Source organism: Taeniopygia guttata, chromosome 5 (assembly GCF_048771995.1).
Source record: "Taeniopygia guttata chromosome 5, bTaeGut7.mat, whole genome shotgun sequence".
NCBI lineage: Eukaryota > Metazoa > Chordata > Aves > Passeriformes > Estrildidae > Taeniopygia > Taeniopygia guttata.
The window spans coordinates 14,104,117-14,121,772 of NC_133030.1; the positions used below are offsets into that span (position 1 = coordinate 14,104,117).

General features: G+C 42.1%; 1 protein-coding gene across 17 annotated transcripts in view; it reads left to right on the top strand.

Moving 5' to 3' along the window:
* DENND2B (DENN domain containing 2B) overlaps nt 1-17,656 on the top strand; it is a 155,040-nt gene that overhangs the window by 103,667 nt on the left and 33,717 nt on the right. For 16 of the 17 annotated variants that reach the window (XR_012056233.1, XR_012056234.1, XR_012056235.1 and 13 more), the window contains 7 exons: nt 6,109-6,257; nt 8,732-8,947; nt 10,887-10,983; nt 11,932-11,976; nt 14,192-14,376; nt 15,002-15,111; nt 16,648-16,717. Coding sequence is in view for 14 of the 17 variants with exons in the window: in XM_072929630.1 (XP_072785731.1) it covers nt 6,109-6,257; nt 8,732-8,947; nt 10,887-10,983; nt 11,932-11,976; nt 14,192-14,376; nt 15,002-15,111; nt 16,648-16,717 (872 nt within the window). In the remaining 3 variants the exon portion in view is untranslated. Of the gene's footprint in view, nt 1-164; nt 2,470-6,108; nt 6,258-8,731; nt 8,948-10,886; nt 10,984-11,931; nt 11,977-14,191; nt 14,377-15,001; nt 15,112-16,647; nt 16,718-17,656 lie in introns of those variants that run through there. The other variant, XM_032748619.3, reaches the window with a different exon arrangement.

The following is a 17,656-nucleotide window of genomic DNA, read 5'->3' on the forward strand; positions in this document are numbered from 1 at the left end:
GATTTCTTGTGTAAATTTGACACAGTGCATGTCATGTAACAAAATGGGATGATTTAGCTGTTCTACTGAACCATTCGCTGCGTGTGATCAGAGCTGCAGCAACTATGACTGAGGTCAAGCTGGAAAATGTTCCAGCTTGACATTGCATTCAAATTAGAACATTTGGAAAGTTCTTCCAGTAAATGTAGGAAAAGGTTAGAAAGAGAGCAAGCTGATCTTTCGAGTAAAATCCCATGCTCACACGCCACATTATTGCCTGTCATGCTTTTGTAGCACATTTTAGTCTGTCATAATATCATCCCATGACAAATCAGGGAGAATCTGGAATTGCTGGGCTGCTATGAAGCTTAAGCAAACTTGGAGAGATTCCAACTCTGCCAGCAGTGCTGTGCTAGCTGCTTCTCTGAAGACATTTTGGGTTTTCAGTCAGACACCAGCAGGTCTCTGGAGCTAGAATTGATGCAAAATGATGGTACAGGCAGTGATCACCAAATAATGTATTCCTGTCTTATTCTGCACCCACAGTCTGCCTGTGACAGCCTAAAGAGAATGTGAGATTTTGGAAACTGTAATAGTGTCAAGTTTAATAATAGACACTGTAGGGTAAGAGCAGCCAGAGCACATTAAATCAAACAATGTTCATATGGACCTGTCAAAGAAAGGCCAAATACTTCAGCTGATCCTGTTGACAATCAGCCTGCTGCATTGTTGTTACATTTGGATACATGGATTTCAGTTATTTTTAATAATCATCTCGTGCCCTATTTAGATCTCAGTTTTTCTCTGTGGTGTCTGTCTCATCACTCTACCATCCACTACAGCTTCTTGTGACAGTCTCTGTCAGCTTTACTGCCTGGCTTCCCAGTCAATGCTGCGGGTTAGTAAAACAGAAAAAAAGACCATGAGACTGCTCTCCCAGATCCTCTCTTAAATTTAGAGACTGTGTTGAAGGCAGCAGGGTGACACCCCTGAAGTACAGGCAGTTCAGGCAAGCTGCTGTACTGTACTGTGCTAACAGATGATTATCAGACATTTTCATGCACATGATTTTGGACTGAGCTGTAAACAGGTGATTTCTGGGGGTGAAATTTCTGCCTCATTTATCAGCCATGCTAATTCTCTTCCCTTGTGCTTCATTATGATTGCACTCTCAGCAGTCCCTGCAGAGACAGCAGGGAGCTGGAAGCATCTGCAGTGTTTCTTCTGCTTATTGCAAGGGCTGGAAGAGTTCAGAAAGCACAGGTTGCTGCCTACAAACTCCATGGACAGGGCTCAAAAGGCTGATTGCATTTTGGGCTTGCCACTCTGCTTGTTGTAGATGCTCTACTTCTTTTCTGAGCTTGTGATACTGAGCAATACACTGGGTGACAGGACTATAAGCAAGTAATGGTCTCTAACTTTGTGCTGCCCAGCAATAGCTTTTCAAAGCAGCTGTAAATGTGTGCTAGCTGTAACTTGAGATTGAAATAGTTCCTCTTTTTGCAGATTCCTGGGGTAAATTCCCCAGCTGAGGCGCACAGTTGCAGCATCTCTGACATTGAAAAACTCATCTATGCACCAAAGAGCTAAGTTTGGATACTTTATGGGAGTGTTGAGATTTACTGGTTTTCATCCATTTTATCTGAACGTGCTCATAACCATCCCAATGGCCCAGTTTTTCTCCAGAACTGGTGGCATGGATTTGTGCTGGTATAATTTTATGACTGAAATGAATGAGCAGTGCATGTGCACCTCATTTGTGAGGTGATAACTGTCCTGGCCATACAGCTCAGGCCCCTGGGCTTTCAAAGCAGCCAAGAGGAAAGGCAGCAGGCTCTTAGCTTGGGCATCACCCTGTGGATTCAGCATCTCCTCTGTGAGTGTTGCTTCCCAATTTAGGCACCCAGCTTCACATAAATTTAGGAGTCCTTTCCTTTACTCTATATCTGCTGTTCCATTCTTCTCTCTTCCTGGCAGTGCAAAAGGCTGGAGTTATAACCAGCACTCTGTGAATCACTTAATTCCTCTGATAATTGCTTCTCCCATCTAAAAAGAAATTACGCATTTCCCTGCTTTCTGCCATTTATAGAGAAGCGTCTGCCTGCTTCATTTTTTTCCCCCTCAGCCTTACTTTTCACTCCTTTCTCAGCATGAGACAGGCTTGCTAAATCTGCCTCTGCTTCCCATTTGCCACGTGTGAGAGGCTGAGCAGAAGAACACTGTGTGCTGCCTCAGGACTCACTGGGGCTGACTCGAACTGCATCACCGAGCGAGGAACTGCAGCCCCTGGAGGAAACTCATCCATGCTTAAGCTCAAGGCACTGCATTCCTTTGGACTTTTCTAAATATTCATGGTTATTTCATTTTTTTTTTTTCTGTTGTTGTTGTTTGTCTTTTCTTTCCCCGATGGACCATTCATTATATTTTCTGTGATATCTTCTGAAGATAAATTTCGTGTAGATAAATACCCTGTGTTAACTCAGCACTTTGGTACGTAGAATTTAAGAAAAAGGGAAACTTGGAAAAAAATGCTAATGGAGGGAACTGATCTGGGAGTAGGGATGGTGATTAGAGACAGTACTTGCAAAGACTTACTGTTTGTGATCATTTGCATTCTGGGGTATGATTCAGCTTCCTTTGAAGTCAGTGATAATCTGCTGTTGTCTTGTGTGGCTGTTGGATCAGCCTCATTAAGACAAGCCTGGCCTCTATACTGCATAATGTTTCTCCTTTTGGCTTCCAATAGAGACATCCATATGGAAGGAACAAGGACGTTTCCTTGCTCTTTCATTGTAAATATGTTTTCCTTTTGCAGCAAATCCAAGTATTGCAGCTTGCAAACATTCCTTGCCTGAGACTTGGGACTGGAGAAGTGGTGCTGCTGAGGAGAAAGCTGTAAACCTCTGAGCCAGCCAGTGATATGGAAACTTTTCTCCTTTTTGTACTGCAGCACAGCTGCAGCAGCCACCACCACAGGTCTCCCCAAGACCTCATTCCCATGTGGGACGTGCACCTGCTGGTGACCACCACTTCCCAGATGTTTCTCCCATGGAAGGGAGTCACTGTGCAGTAAGATGCAGTTAAATGCTGCTTTAAGGCACTTCAGGGTATTTTTCAGCATTTTTTGTTTACTTGACACCTTTGATTCTTTGTCACTTGTACAGAAACCAGTCTGACCTGCCTCTTTTTGCATATCTGGTCTTTTGTGTGTCTCCCAGGGACAGCAGATACTAAGAAAAGGCGGTTGCAAATTGCTGAGGAGATAGTTTGTCTGTCTCTTCTAGTTCACAACTTGAACCAAATATTTAATTCAAAACTTATGTCAGCAAAGCCAGGTGGTTTCTGATGGATCAGACTATTTCATTATCAGAGATTTGGTGTAGAGGGAGGTTCTTAAAAAAAAAAAAAAGGAAAAAAAAAAGTGGTGAAGTGTATTTGATCTTAAGGCATTAATTCAAAGTGGAAAAAGAAAAACAACCAAACCCTGAAATAATTTTTGGTTTTTTTTAAAGCAAATAAGAGAAAGAATAAGCACAAGAGTTCTTGAACAGCAAAGCAGTCATCTGCAGAAGCTCTCACAGCTCTAGGGGAAAGGGTTAAAATCCCTGTGGTGTCTCCTCTGACCTTCACATTACACTGAAGAGGAATTTGGCCCAAGCTCTCTTTTGGTAGAGACTCTGACTCGGAAAAAAAAGCCTCTCCTCATGGTTCCTTGCTCCTCCCTCTTCTCTCATCCAAGACTTCTCTGGGCCCACTTCTATACTTAATATGTCAGGTCAACATTATTTATGTTGAGTTTGACTGGTTAAAGCAATTCTGTTTTACATTCTGTTTTGGAAAGAGACTCCCCCTAACATTTATAAATGCTTTATATTGTAAAAAGGGTTTTTTTCACTGATGGGCTTGTTTCTTCCTGGGAGTTTGAATACTCTGTAGACCAATACAGTAACATTTGTTTTCACAAGGAAGTGCATGTTTGAGCCATGTCTCATGTAGCTGGGTATTTTGAAATCTATTAATCCCTTTTTAAAATGCTTGCTTGACCTATACTTGACTTGGACTTACAAGAAATTTTATGACACTACTAGAGCCCAATCAGCTGTAAGTAACAGCATTTTGCAAATTTTACTCTTTTTCATTGCTAAGATTATAATTTCTAGAGCTGTAGAGTCTAAAGTAAAAGAATCAGGGTGTTATATCTATTTTTTCTTCCCATAGGAAAAATCAACCACTTCTATAGTCCTCCACAGCATTACATTTTTCTAGGAATCTTTGCTTAAGATTTATCCTGTTCATTGCACTAATCAAAAGGGCTTTTTTCATGTACCTCACACACCTGAGGGTGTTCTTTCCATATTGGCATGAGCATTGGGCCAAAACAATAGTGCAGCCTCTAGAATCAGATTCCCTCTGGATGAAATAATAAGCTGTGATTGCCAAGTCAAACATTCTTCAAGAGCAGCAGTGATTCAAGCTTCTAATTAGAACAAAGCTAAAGCATTCACTCTTGTGCTTATGTTTGACTAGAAATCTTACTATGATGCACTACTGAAGCAAAACTGTATTTTTATTTGTATTGTGAATATGTGAACTTGCTCAGCAAAAGTTCTTGGGGCTGTAATTGATGAACCAAGTAGCCTCACACTTCCAGGCTCAACAATCAAGTAGAAAGCACAAACTGCTTTTGTTTTCTTTTGTACTATAAGGAAATTTAGTCTGCCTAGAACAACATAGCTGGTAGTCACACAGACTGTGTTAACCTAGGCCTTGCTCTCACTGAAAACACCTATGCTCCAGCTGTCATCTCCTTCAACACTCTGAATATTTTCTGCAACACTGGGAATAATGAACCATGCTGGAGCTTTCTGTTCTCAGTTCTGAATTGAATTTCTTATACTAAATAGCTTGTATTGCAATACATATATTGCACTAAACCCATGGGTTTTAAAGTCACCTTTAGGTATAAAGCCAAAAGCAAGTTGGTTTGAAAGCTTTTAACTTCCTGCTTGTTTCTGTAAATTCAAGTCTTGAATTTGAGTAGATCGATTTTTTTTTTTTGAGATGATTTTCTGTTCAAGATGGTTGGAAAACTGGAATGACTGTGTTTGATAAACCTGAAGCTCTAAATCAGTTGCTGATTACCAACTGTTTGAAAAAATGCATACAAAATGTCAATTTTATTGATGACACTCATTCATCTTCATGCTACTTTGTTTAGTCAGAGGTCTGCTAAGTTCAGGAGTTTTGAGAAGATGGTGTGTATTGGATCTCGGTCAAATATGGACTATAAATTTTGATTCTGGTTTTCAAATGGTAAAAATTCTAAAGAATGGGGTCTGCTTTTTAATGTATTTTTCATTTAAGTAATATTTAGTGTTTAATTGGTTAAGCCTCTATATATTACTAGCAGGATGAGTTTCCTTCTGGGAGACAGGAATGGGACATAAATTGAAATGAATAGCTGCCTAATTTGAAGACAGGATATATTTTAAAGAACACTTTGAGGATGCAGAATGGTTGGGACAGAAATTCTTCTCCTTTTGTCTTTTCAATCTTGTTTCTTGGAATGGCTGAGCTGGAGTGTTTATTCTTTCTTTCCACCTCTCAGGAGAAGAGAAAAATTAAGGTTGCATCAAATAAGAATTGTCTTACTGTGTCTGAGGGTGGTGTGTTGAGCACAGTTATTTATTGGTCTTCATTTCACCCTGTGAGTGGCTGTTACAGATTTACAAAATCGACTGATACACTTTCAAGAAGTTAAGTGCCTTAGCTTTTATATATCAATAAATTTTCCACAGCTGCGGATGCTCAGAAGCACATCTTGTGAAATCTTCACATCTTAGTTAAAAAAAAAAAAAAAAAAAAGGGGGGGGGGGGAAGAGGGCACAGTAAAAAAAATCCAAAGAAACTTGTCGACCTCATAGCCAAGTTCTTCTCCAAATACTTCCAGCTGCAGCTAGAGGGATGAGTCATGCTGAAAGCTGAGGAGCTTTTTTAAAAGCCTTTCACTTGGTTCACATGATTTTTAAATTTTTTTCTAATTTTACATTCCTGTCTGTTTTTCTTTCCTTAAAAAAAAAAAAAAAAAAAAAACAAACAAAAAAACAACAACCAAAACCAAACGTGCAGGCGAGTCACCCAAGGAAAACCCGTACGAGGATGTGGAGCTGAAAGGCCGTCACGGGGGGCGAAAATCCCATCAGCTGTCGGAGAACTCCCTGGACTCGCTGCACAGGATGTGGACGCCGCAGAGCAGGAAATACCCGGCAGCTCCGCAGGTAAAGGCCCCGCAGCCCCGGCACAACCCTCCCTCTGCTTGTTTCTCACTTGTGTCTGCACCCAAATGATCTCCTCGTGTGGCCGCACCTCGCGGGGAATCGCCTCTGCTGCCGGGCAGGGACAGGAGGGCAGAAGTCAGCTGCTGGTTTTGTCGCTGTGTTGTTACTCTGCTCGTGGGGAGTTCGTAGTGTGGCATGTTTATTGTAGGAATGCCAGCTAAAAGCCCTGACTAAATCCATGCATAATAAAATAGTCAGAAAAAAACCTGAGTGTCTGCAGTTAACAAGTGTGTATAAATTGTGTTTATAGCATAGAAAGAAAGATGAGGAACTCGGCAGACTTTCCCTTTTGTGATGAATTTAACAAAGTAAGCCTGTTTTGTGAACACCATGAAATACCAGGTTGCTTTGTTGTTTATGGGATCACTATATTCACAAGGAAAAATCGAAATCTCAACACATACTTAATTTTGAGATTTAATACACCTTTTAAATGAACTTCACTGTGCACTGAATTAACAGAAAATTCGCTGTTGAACAAAAAGTCACAACAATTTACATTTTTGTCCTGTAAAGGGACCCAGAAAAAAAAACTGAACGCATTTTCTTTCACTTGCTTTGTGTGCATGCAAACATCACAATCCAAAAGAAGCATCACCAGGATTCTTAGTGTGCTCCTAGCACATCCCCTGTAAACCAGGAGTGACTTCAGCAAAGCTGCTGGAAAAGGAACAAGTGGAAAGTAGTCATCAGGCAGAGAAAGGAGAAGCAGGCACTGCAGTCATGAAGATAATAGGGAAATGTCCCTCATATAGGGACATGGTGCATAACAACTATTTCTGGCACTGTGTGTGTTTACAGGAGTTGTGTAGCATCCAGAGCATTCCTGAGGGAGTGCCAATAGGCTGGGAACCATACAGAGCCATAGGAAGGTACTGGCCAGTGTTCTCTTTAATTCTTCCTGAAGAATTTACAGATTTAAGTGCCTTCTGTAAAGTTGTTCGGCAAAGAAGAACTCTCTGGTACTCTTTGCAACAGGGCTGGATTTGTTCTGGTAGCTTCTTTTTGAAATGCTGGTGGGAGTGCCCTGACAGGAGTCAGTCCTGCCATAACTGCACTGACATTGTGCTGATATTTAAAATGAAGAGACACTAAGAGTGGGTCAGCTTTGGGCCTGGGTAATTGTCCAATGACCAGAAATAGAAAAGTCTGAATTTCCTGAAGAATTGTAGCTTTGGCAATGGTTTATCACCCCAGTTTTTCCATCATAGCAACAAAGCTGGGTTAGCAACATGACTTTTCAGTCATGGATGCTGATAAACAAGATGGAAGAGATCAGAAGGTCAGCAAGCTTTCCAACAATCATCTCCAAAAAGAATTCCTTTCAATAAAGTATAGACTACCACCAGTTTTCCTGGCATGCTAACCTGTGGCATGCAGAGACCTCAGAAACATTGATGTTGTGGTCATTTTGAATCCCTGTGTCTTTTCTTTTCCCACTGATTATTTTCAGTTTTTGAAGCCATCAGGTATGAAAGGAATATTTTATGATGACATTGTACTTGTGATGCAACCCCTCCCCACAGAAACACCTGTGCTTAATTCCAGGTAGGATGTTACTGCAATCAGTCAGACAATAAATGTGACATTTATTGCTGCAGGTTTATGGCTTGTAACAGAGCTGAATGTTAGTAGTATGTTAGTAAATGCCAAATGACAGATGCTTGACACAATAGTACTTTTTCCTGGACATGCTGGGGAAGCTTCTTTACAGTGTTTGGGAGGAGAAGGCAGAGACCTGGGGCTGGGCAGAGCTGCTCCTAGGACTGCTCTAAAAGACCCCCAGCTTTTTATAGGCAGATGTTACCTGGTGCTTAATCCTTCGGTCAGATTTTCCCTTTGCCCTGTAGTGATAACAGTTTCATGTTTTAAAGGGAGTTTTTTGGGAATGTAGGGAGAGTTGTAATTGCACCTCTGCACATTGTCAGGTCTTAAAACTTTTTAACACCATGAAAATAGAACAAACTTGATTTTTCTACTTTATTTTTCTTGAATAAAACAGCATGAATTTGCTATTTTAGTTATTACTTCTGCGCTGAATTAATATTACAATAAATCGTGTAATTACTCATTATATTTACTCCTGCAAGTCAGAGGAATGGACCAGGCCTGTTGGGTCAGTGCACTGCTGTCAGCCAAGCCTTCAAGTTAGATTTTAGGGCTCACAGAACTGGCAGGATGTAATGGAAATGTAGCAGGTCAGAAATGGTGTTGTTTATTTTCTTTGACCTTTAAAGTCTTGGAGGTTGACCCCTGTCCCTTTCACTGTGACCTTGACACACATCCTGCAGAGTGGCGGCTCCCCTGGTGCGGTGTCCCTGTGCAGCCACTGCTCTGTCACAGGTGGCAGAGTGTGACACCAGGTGCCACAGGTGCTGCCAAGAGAAGAGCTCACGCTGTCCTTGTCCCCGCAGCTGCCCTCGAAGGCCAGCAGCCACTCCCTGCGCGTGGGGAACTGGTCGGAGAGGAAGAGCCACCGTCTGCCACGGCTGCCCAAGCGGCACAGCCACGATGACATGCTGCTGCTGGCACAGCTGGGCATCGCCTCATCCCCCTCCGGCCTCAGCGAGGACAGCCTGAGCACTGCCAGCGAGCTGCTGTCCACACGGCGAGCCAGGAGGATCCCCAAGGTACCGGCGTGCCGCCAGCCTTGTGCTCAGGAGAGCTCACCTGGCTGTGAATTTCTAGGCACCTCCTGAGTCTTACCTTCTTTGGGCCAGGGTCGGGATTAAATGTGTGTTTCTTGTTCAGATTCAGATGTTTATTAGTTCTTATCTATATCACACTTTCACAAACTGCGAGTTCTACAGCATTTCACTCTAACAAACTAAAAAATGGACTTGTATCTCTCTCTACACGGCCTTTTAAGGATAAACTGTCCAGTTAAGAAATTACACCGAAATTATGTTTACTTTTAAACCAGCCACCTGTGGCCTGCAAGGTAGGCTTTTTTATCCAATTACACAAAACCACCCAAACCCATGAAGTAGAAGGTGAAGAAGAAGGACTGGCCTCTGCCCTAAAACCTCCATCTTGCTTTAAATTTAGCTATATACTAAAACCTTAAACTCTGAGTTTTCCACCATGTGATATTACACACTCATATTCAAACTCCACACCCATAATCCCACTTCTATCATTCAATTTCAGAAGCCTTCTCCACAGCCTCAGGTCAAATGCAGTGCTCTCTTGGGGGTCAGTTCCTGTCACACAGAAAGTCTAAAATTCTCAGTAACCAGGGTTCCAACAGGCAGCCTTTAGCCATCACTGAAAGCTCTTTTTGTACCCTAAAGGAACATTTAGATCAAAATCCCTTCCCTGGAAGTGATAACTTCCAAGTTCTTTAAGAGGTGCAAGCATCTAAAGGCCATCTTCAGAACTGATTTTAAGGCAGTTCCATTTTCCACACTCTTCTTTAAACTCTGTGGACCAGAGCATTGCTGTGTCTATAACTTTAAGATTTTGAATGAGTGATGGCCAAGCAATTATTATTTATAACATGCAGCAACATCTAAAGTGGTTTATTTCCCCATTGTTTGTTTCCAGGAAAATAACTAATTAGCCAAATAGGCTTCCCTTCATTTACTCACAACTGACCCCATCCTGATAACCATGCTGTCTTGATGGATTTGAAGTAAAACATATTTTTTCATTTTTTAAGGAGTTTTTCCAATTCAAAATTGAATGTGAAAAAAAACCCAGGCCACAAGACAACAACCAAAAAACCAACAATACAATAGAAGCAGAGAGGGGGAGAACTGCCAATATGCTTCATTTTGGCTTGTGAACAAAGTTGATTTTTACTGTGTATTCAACTCTTTCCTGTTCTTATTAGAGAGCATCTTTTAAAGTTTTACTTTGCAAGTTTTACTCACAAAATTTTAATTTTTAATGTAAAATTACAAAATGTTAATTTTGTACCTTTTTTTTTAAATTGAAGGGACAGATATTCTCCTAATGTGAAATTCTGATTTCAGCATATGAACATTCACAATTTTATTGCAAATCTTGTGATAATTGCTATTTTCTTACTACTTTACCTTTGAGGACCACATATTCCTGGAGAATAGAAATTTTTTAAAATTGAGATAGTGTTAGTTATTAGAGGGAAAACCTAAAAAGGTTTTGTTTCAGTCTGTGCTCTGTTACTGCCCTTCTGCTGTATCTATAGCAAATTGCATCCTTTCACTCAGTTTATTTCTCTCTGGAAGCTGAGGTGAAACAGCTTTTACAAACTGTATTATAGTTCTATGAAGAAATCTGCTGTGGAATGAAAAATACTATTCCTGACCTATAAAACATCATGAAGATTAATTGCTACATATTTGAGGCTCTCCCAAAGTTATAATATTCTGTTTAATGTTGAATTTTTAGTAATCCCAGCCTCTTGCTGAAGGCAATAAACACAAGTCATCTCATTAATATTTCCCATCATCTCAGATATTTTTGAGGCAGTTATTATCTGCATTAGCTGGTCTATCATCCATGTTTTGTTTTAATGCATTAATTATAAGTCTCCTGGCAGAAAAATGTTTAGTCTTACTGATTTCTCATTTTCTTATTTTGCAGCTTGTCCAAAGAATCAATTCCATTTACAGTGCAAAAAGAGGGAAAAAACGACTGAAGAAACTTTCTATGTCCAATATTGAGACAGCATCCCTACGAGGTATGGTGCATGTGTTAGGGTTCAGTGAATCCATTTGAATGCTACGGAATAATCAATTTCCTTCTTTCCTCCACATCTGGACTTCACTTAGTTTAGAACTTTTTTCTGTGAACAATGATAATTTTCTCTCTGCAAGAGGAGAAGATGGGGATGAGCTAAAAATAAATGAGATTTCAATATTGTGTATCCTGTTAATCCCATGGTCATCTTAATTTACCCAGCTTCTTCTTTAGTCCACATTTACTGTAAGTTTTGACCAAAACTCACAGTTTTGACCCTGGAGTTCTTGCATGCTTTTTCCTGGCATTCACAGTGTGTAACTCACCCTGTGCTTCAGACTGCTTCTGGAAAAACAGGGGCCAAAAATGAAATTCAAACCCTGTTTTTAGTAGGAATACAATAGGGCTTCAGTCAAGCCCTCAGTAACACATCTTGTCATATGGTTACTTTTGCCTGTTAACTGTAACTTAGTTTGGTGAGTTCTGGTGATTGGGATGTTGCCTGGGCAGGCAAAGCTCATAAAGCTTATTTTGACTTCTCAAGTGTTGCATGACTTAAAAAAAACCCCAAAAAACAAAAAAACCCACATAAACAAACAACTGAAAACAAGAAGCTAAAGGGTTAAGACCTATTTTCCAAATGTCACTTTTGCAGCTCAGCATAGATGGGGATTCAGTGCAAACGGTTGCTGTAATGGAGAATAAATTTTGCCCTTTCATCAAAATGAAGTTCTTACACTAAAGCAATATTGAAAGTAAATCCAAGGAAAACACAACCTAAGGAGTCATTCAAACTGTTTATTTCAAGATATTTTAAGACTGAGGAGAAGTGCATGTGTGTATCACAAGGCTCAGAGATGTGAGATAGGATTTTTCCCAGTTGCAGCTCAGTGAACTGCGTTTATTTGCTCTGGTTTTGCATTAACTGATGCCTCTGTGTCCTCTACAGATGAGAACAGCGAGAGTGAGAGTGACTCAGATGAGAGGTTTAAAGGTAAGGGATCAGCCTTCAGTGACTTCTAGTTAGACCCTGTCCCAGACCCTATCAATGTGTGCTCTCCTGCTGCTGCACATTGTTCCTGTCCATGGCCTCTATTTTCTGTAGCTTCCCAGCTCCGTTACTGCAGAGCTCTCAAAGCTCCAACAGGAGCATGAACGTGGAAAGCAAGGACAAAATGGGCTGTGAAGATCTAACAAGGATTTGGCAACTGTGTCATTTAATGAAGAACAGGACCTTTGATAGATTGGCTTTGTCAGCCACTTCAGAGATACTGATCTATTCCAGACTGACTTCTGGGTGCAGGCTTAGAGGGATGGGATTGGATAAAGATGCTCCTTTCTTATTCATATGCTGCTTTCAGTGTTTACTGCTCGCTGCTGTTGGAGGCAAGGATCTGGGTCTGATCCAGCATTGTGGTTCTTAGACTCTTTTATAAGTCTGCAGTCTCCAAATTGTAGAAATTCCTTTATCAGCACCTGCACAAACTCTGCCTGAGCCAGCCCACTAAATTAGTCTCTCCTTTTCCTAAGTCCTGGTACAGAAATAGGCCTATAAAAAAGCTGAAGACAGCAGCAACAGATTTCTTTACTAAAAATCCATCATGTTGTTAGTAGGTGAGGGGTAATAAAGACAAGGGTGTGGAGCTGTTATAAGATATGGGGCAATCATCCATGTCTACCTACTGCAGATGACACCTGCTTGCTGTACATGCAGCAGCACTTTCTGGAAAACATTGTCTTAGGAAACAGATTTGTGTCAGATAGGTGGTGGTAAAAAACAGGCTGTATGCAGTATGTATGCAGTGATGTGTGGAAAATGACTCCTTGCCCCTTTGTCTACCTGTACCAACCCAAAAGCACTTGCAGTTCTGTTTCCCTTTGTGTCAGAAAATAGAGAGGTTGCTTGTTCTCATAGACCATGAAAGAAGGTACACAGAGCCTGGCCCCTTCATGTTACTGGGAGGGTATTCTGATCTCCCTGAAACTGGGAGGCTTTTCCCCCATTGCTGTGGAACAGAGGATCTTCATTCTGATGTCTCTCTAACCAACTGCTCCTGAGTGACTTTGTGTTTACACTGATGCTCTCAGGGCATCATCAGCTGAAGACCCCCCTGTCACGTGTAGCATGACAGGACTCACTGGGTGTCCATCTGGTGGGGTGGGCTCTTTGGTTTCCCCCCTAGCAAACGTGAAGCAGTGCCCTGCAGTGTGGGGCTGCCTCTAGGCAGGGCAGGCAGGTTGTTCTGGGGATTAACTTCCTCACCTGTGCAGTCACATTGAGACCCAAGTGCTTTATCAAAATAATTTCTAATTTTTTCTGTTGAACCAGAGGTATGAGGGCTGGCCATCAAGGGCTTTCCCTTAGTGCTTATGATCCCTTATTTCCCTCTCACGAGGGCCAGTCAGCCTTTGGAAGCTGTGGGCAGTGGCAGTGAGTAGAGCCTGAAGGGTTTGAGGTGTGCTGCTAATAATTGCTTTGCCATTGCCCGGAGAAGCTTGTGTGAAGAGCTGGGGAAGAGCATGCAGGGAGCTGCTTTACTGGGCTGGTTTTGGGGTTTTTTTGGTGTACCAGAACTGGTAGTGATGTTAATGACCAGTCTTCCATAGGTGTCAAGCAACAAGTCACTGGATCTTTGCCTTCATGAATGACCATGAATCTAAGATCATCCCCTATGATAGCCCTAACATAGCAACCCACAGGAGGCAATTGGCACATCTTTCCTTTCCTCCCTGTCCCCCTTCCCTGGAGTTTATTCCATGGCTTGCCTTATGTGGTGTGTAGCAGAAAGCTGTGCTGTGCAGGGACAGGGCACAGAACTGTTTTTCACTGGGTTAAGCCAGGCCTCAGATGTGTCACCCTGCAGGCCTCAGTGCATTTGCACAACCACATAAGGGTTTATAATCCAGTCTTATGTGTGAAGAAAAGCCAGACCTTTGCCAGGGTACCAGTTATGAACTGCAAATTATTTCAGTGACTGAGTGCTGCATAACTTCAGTACTTGGAGAGAGTTTTGATTTATGGGTGCAATTAGTGAGAGATACTACAGGTTTGCTAACTAGAAGGTTTGCTTTTGAAAGGAGAACATGCTTGGAGTAATACTCTAGCAAATTGAAAGTGGTTTGTGAATGGCTGTGGCTTACACAAACACATTACAGTCTCAGGTAATGGTCTGTCTCTTTTTTTATTCCCTTTTCTTTCTAAATGCCAGCTCATACCCAGCGCCTTGTACACATCCAGTCAATGCTGAAGAGGGCTCCAAGCTATCGAACCCTGGAACTGGAGCTGATTGAGTGGCAGGAGCGGGAGTTATTTGAGTATTTTGTGGTAGTGTCCCTGAAAAAGAAGCCCTCTAAAAACACTTACCTCCCAGAAGTGACATACCAGTTTCCCAAGGTAAAAGAAAAAATTCCTGTTACAGCTTATTCTAAGATCAGTAAAGTGAATAAATGGAAAAGTGAATAGAAATCCAGTTCTTAAACTGAGCTTTCAGAATTGTTCCAAAGCAATCTGTTACAAAGCAAAGGGCATTGAGAAGGTAACTGGAAGCTGTCCCTGTTTTCAAATATATCTTTTCCAGAGCTGGAGAATTTGGCCTGATGGTGGATGCTTTAAAGACTGTGTTTAAATCCAGTTTCTAAATATTTCACTTTTAACTCATTTTGGCTATATTAGGATTTGTTCCAAAACTCGCTGAAGTCAATGGAAAGACTTTTGCTGATCTCTGGCATTTTTCTTGCACTCTTGCAGCAGAAAGGTATTTGAGTTAGGGCTGTGTTTTAAGTGGCCATCATACAACAAGGGAGTTTCAGACAATTAAAAAAATGTAAAACCTCAGCAGTGATTATTTCTCTTGTACAAGCAGCTATAAGCCTGTCCTGGAGTCGTGCCTCACTCTGCCAAGCACAACTACAGGACAATGTGATGGGCCCTGGCTCTCAGAGCTGCTCAGTGAGCCTGGCCCTGAGCAGGGGTGGGAAGGGACACCAGGGGCTGACTGAACCTCGCTGTTCTCCCGCAGCTGGAGCGACCAACCAAGCAGATGCGGGAAGCGGAGGAGCGCCTCAAGGCTATCCCTCAGTTCTGCTTCCCGGATGCCAAGGACTGGCTCCCTGTGTCTGAGTACAGCAGGTGAGTGCTCCAGAGCTCCTCTGCACCATGGAGTGGTGCTGGAATGATGCTGGAGTGCGCTGGAACAGCCTCAGCCTCGTCAATGCCCAATTAAGGAAGCAGCAGTTTGAGTCTTGGCCACTTTGTGATCAAGCAGCTGTATTTAATTTTTCTTTCTTTTGAAGTTCTGTGTTCTTTTCCTTCCCTATTCTGCCTGCCTCACAGACCTTGGCTGAGGGGGAGAGGCTTGAAAGTTCCTCTGAGTGCTAAACTCAAAAGAATAAATGGAATAATTTAAAATAAACCTTAAAAAGGATGGGGCCCTGCCCACCCCCTGCCCTAGTCATTCACCTCAGAGTGCTTGTCTAACATTGCAGGATACCCCTTCATTTGGCTCAAAATGTTGCTGTCTGAGACCTTTCTTAAAGCTGTGCTCCGTCCTAGCAGAGGAGCCCTCTCTTCCTTCCACTGGACATGAATGACTGCAGGAGAAGGCCAAGGAAAGGGAGAGCCAGGCTTGCATTTTCTTTCCTTCAAAGTGACCTCAAAAAATGTATAATTTTTTTTCCCCTGTACTGACATGTGATAACTGGTTGATCCAAAGGTGTAGAGTAACAGGATAGGCAGAAAGGATGGAATTATGGAATGATTTGGGTTGGAAGGGACCTTTAAAGGTCATCCAGTTCAACCTTTCTACCATGAACAGGGACATCTTCAACTTGATCAGAGCCCTGTTGAGCTTGACCTTGAATGCTTTCAGAGACAGGGCATTCACCACCTCTCTGGACAGCCTGTCCCTGTGTTGTACCACCTTCACTGTAAAACATTTCTTCCTTTGATCTAGTCCGAATCTACCCAGTTTTAGTTTAAAACCATTACCCCTTGTCCTATTGCTATAGACCCTATTGAAAAGTGTATTCCCATTTTTCTTAGAAGCCCCTTTTATGTGTTGAAAGGCTGCATTAAAGTCTCCCCAGAGACATCTATAATTGTACAAACCCTAGCATTTCAGCACCAGGAATTGTTTTATTTAATGCTGTTTAAAACTTGCAAAGCAGTCAGGAATGTTTCACAGCCCAGGCATAAATTCACAGACTCATCCCTTTACCTGTGCTGTTGTTTTACTGTAAAACTGTTGTTTCACTGCTCTGTCACAAATGGTATTTGTCCTAGGCAGAGACATAAAATGAGTTGGATTTTGGAAATTTATGTTGTTTCTGTATTAGAAAATGATTTCTCCACTCTCAGAGAATATCTAAGATTCTTCCTTTAAGAACAAAGCTCAGTCCAAAGACAGGACTGAACTAAAGGTAAAGGAGATTTGGAATACTGCCCTCAAAATCTGATTCTCCTATTTCTTCTACAGTCACTGACACTCAGACAGCCGGGCTGTCCCTTAACCATACTGCTGACAGAATTTTTCCACAGGGTATGTCCTAAGACCTTCCAGTGGGTAGCATCTCTCACTTGATGAGTGTGCCTTGCTAAGTGATCTACCTTGTAGCCATGCTGTAGTTCTGATATAATCTCTACAATGGGCAATTCCCTTTCTCCTAGTGAGACCTTCTCTTTCATGCTGACTGGGGAGGATGGGAGCCGGCGCTTCGGGTACTGCAGGAGGCTGTTGGTGAGTACATCACCCTCACTTCAAAGGGCAGAATTCTCTTGAAAAGGATCTCAAAACTGCAGTCTGAACTGAAGGTGTCTCTCATGGTTTTGAAAGGAAACAGGGTTTCTCACTCTGAAATTTGGAAAGGTAAGGAGATCATGTTAAGATAAGAATTTGTAATGGCTGTTTCAATCCGATAGATCCCAAGGTTTGTAGCAAGTTTCTGAGAATGTGGAAAGTTTCTTGTGTGAGCACTTACTTCATAAATTCTTTATGTTACATACTTTCAAGCACAATCAGAAATACTACAACATTGGAAACAAAGGCAAAGCTGGTATTTCTAAACATTTGTGTGTAGTGTTTATCTCTTAGGCAGCTGCTTACATCTCAAATGACTCTGCCAGCGCTGTGTCATCAGTCTACAGCTCAGAGCCATGCAACAGACTGGTGCCGGCAGTGAGAAATCTGGTTTCTCACACAATTTTCAGTCCCCATGACCAGGGGTGGTCAATAGGTGAGGTGGGGAGCCTACAACCAGTGTTGTCTCATCACCTGGAAAATCCCTGGACACTTGATAAACTGAGAGCACAGCAGTGTGTGTGTATTAAGGAGGAGGAATCTGCTCAGAGGCTTGCAGAGTTTGTTAAGGCAGGTGGAGCACAATGCAAAGAAGGATGCTGGTGTCCATCCTGCACACCTGACAGGATGGCAGCAAAGCAGAAAGCAGTTGGTTGTCCCTGCACTTGCCTTGCACCTCTTGGATAGGTTTGGAGCTGTTTGTGAGTGCCTGGGTGGGGAGCCTTGGCTCCTGTCATGTTCTCATGGCTGTTGCCCACACTGGGTTGGGGAGCTTTTATGGATATTGGATGCTGCAGGAGTCTTTGGCTGACTCTGTGTGCCAAATGAATGTCTGCAGCAGTTTGTAAATAGGTCCCCCTCTCAAAGAGTAAGGCACAT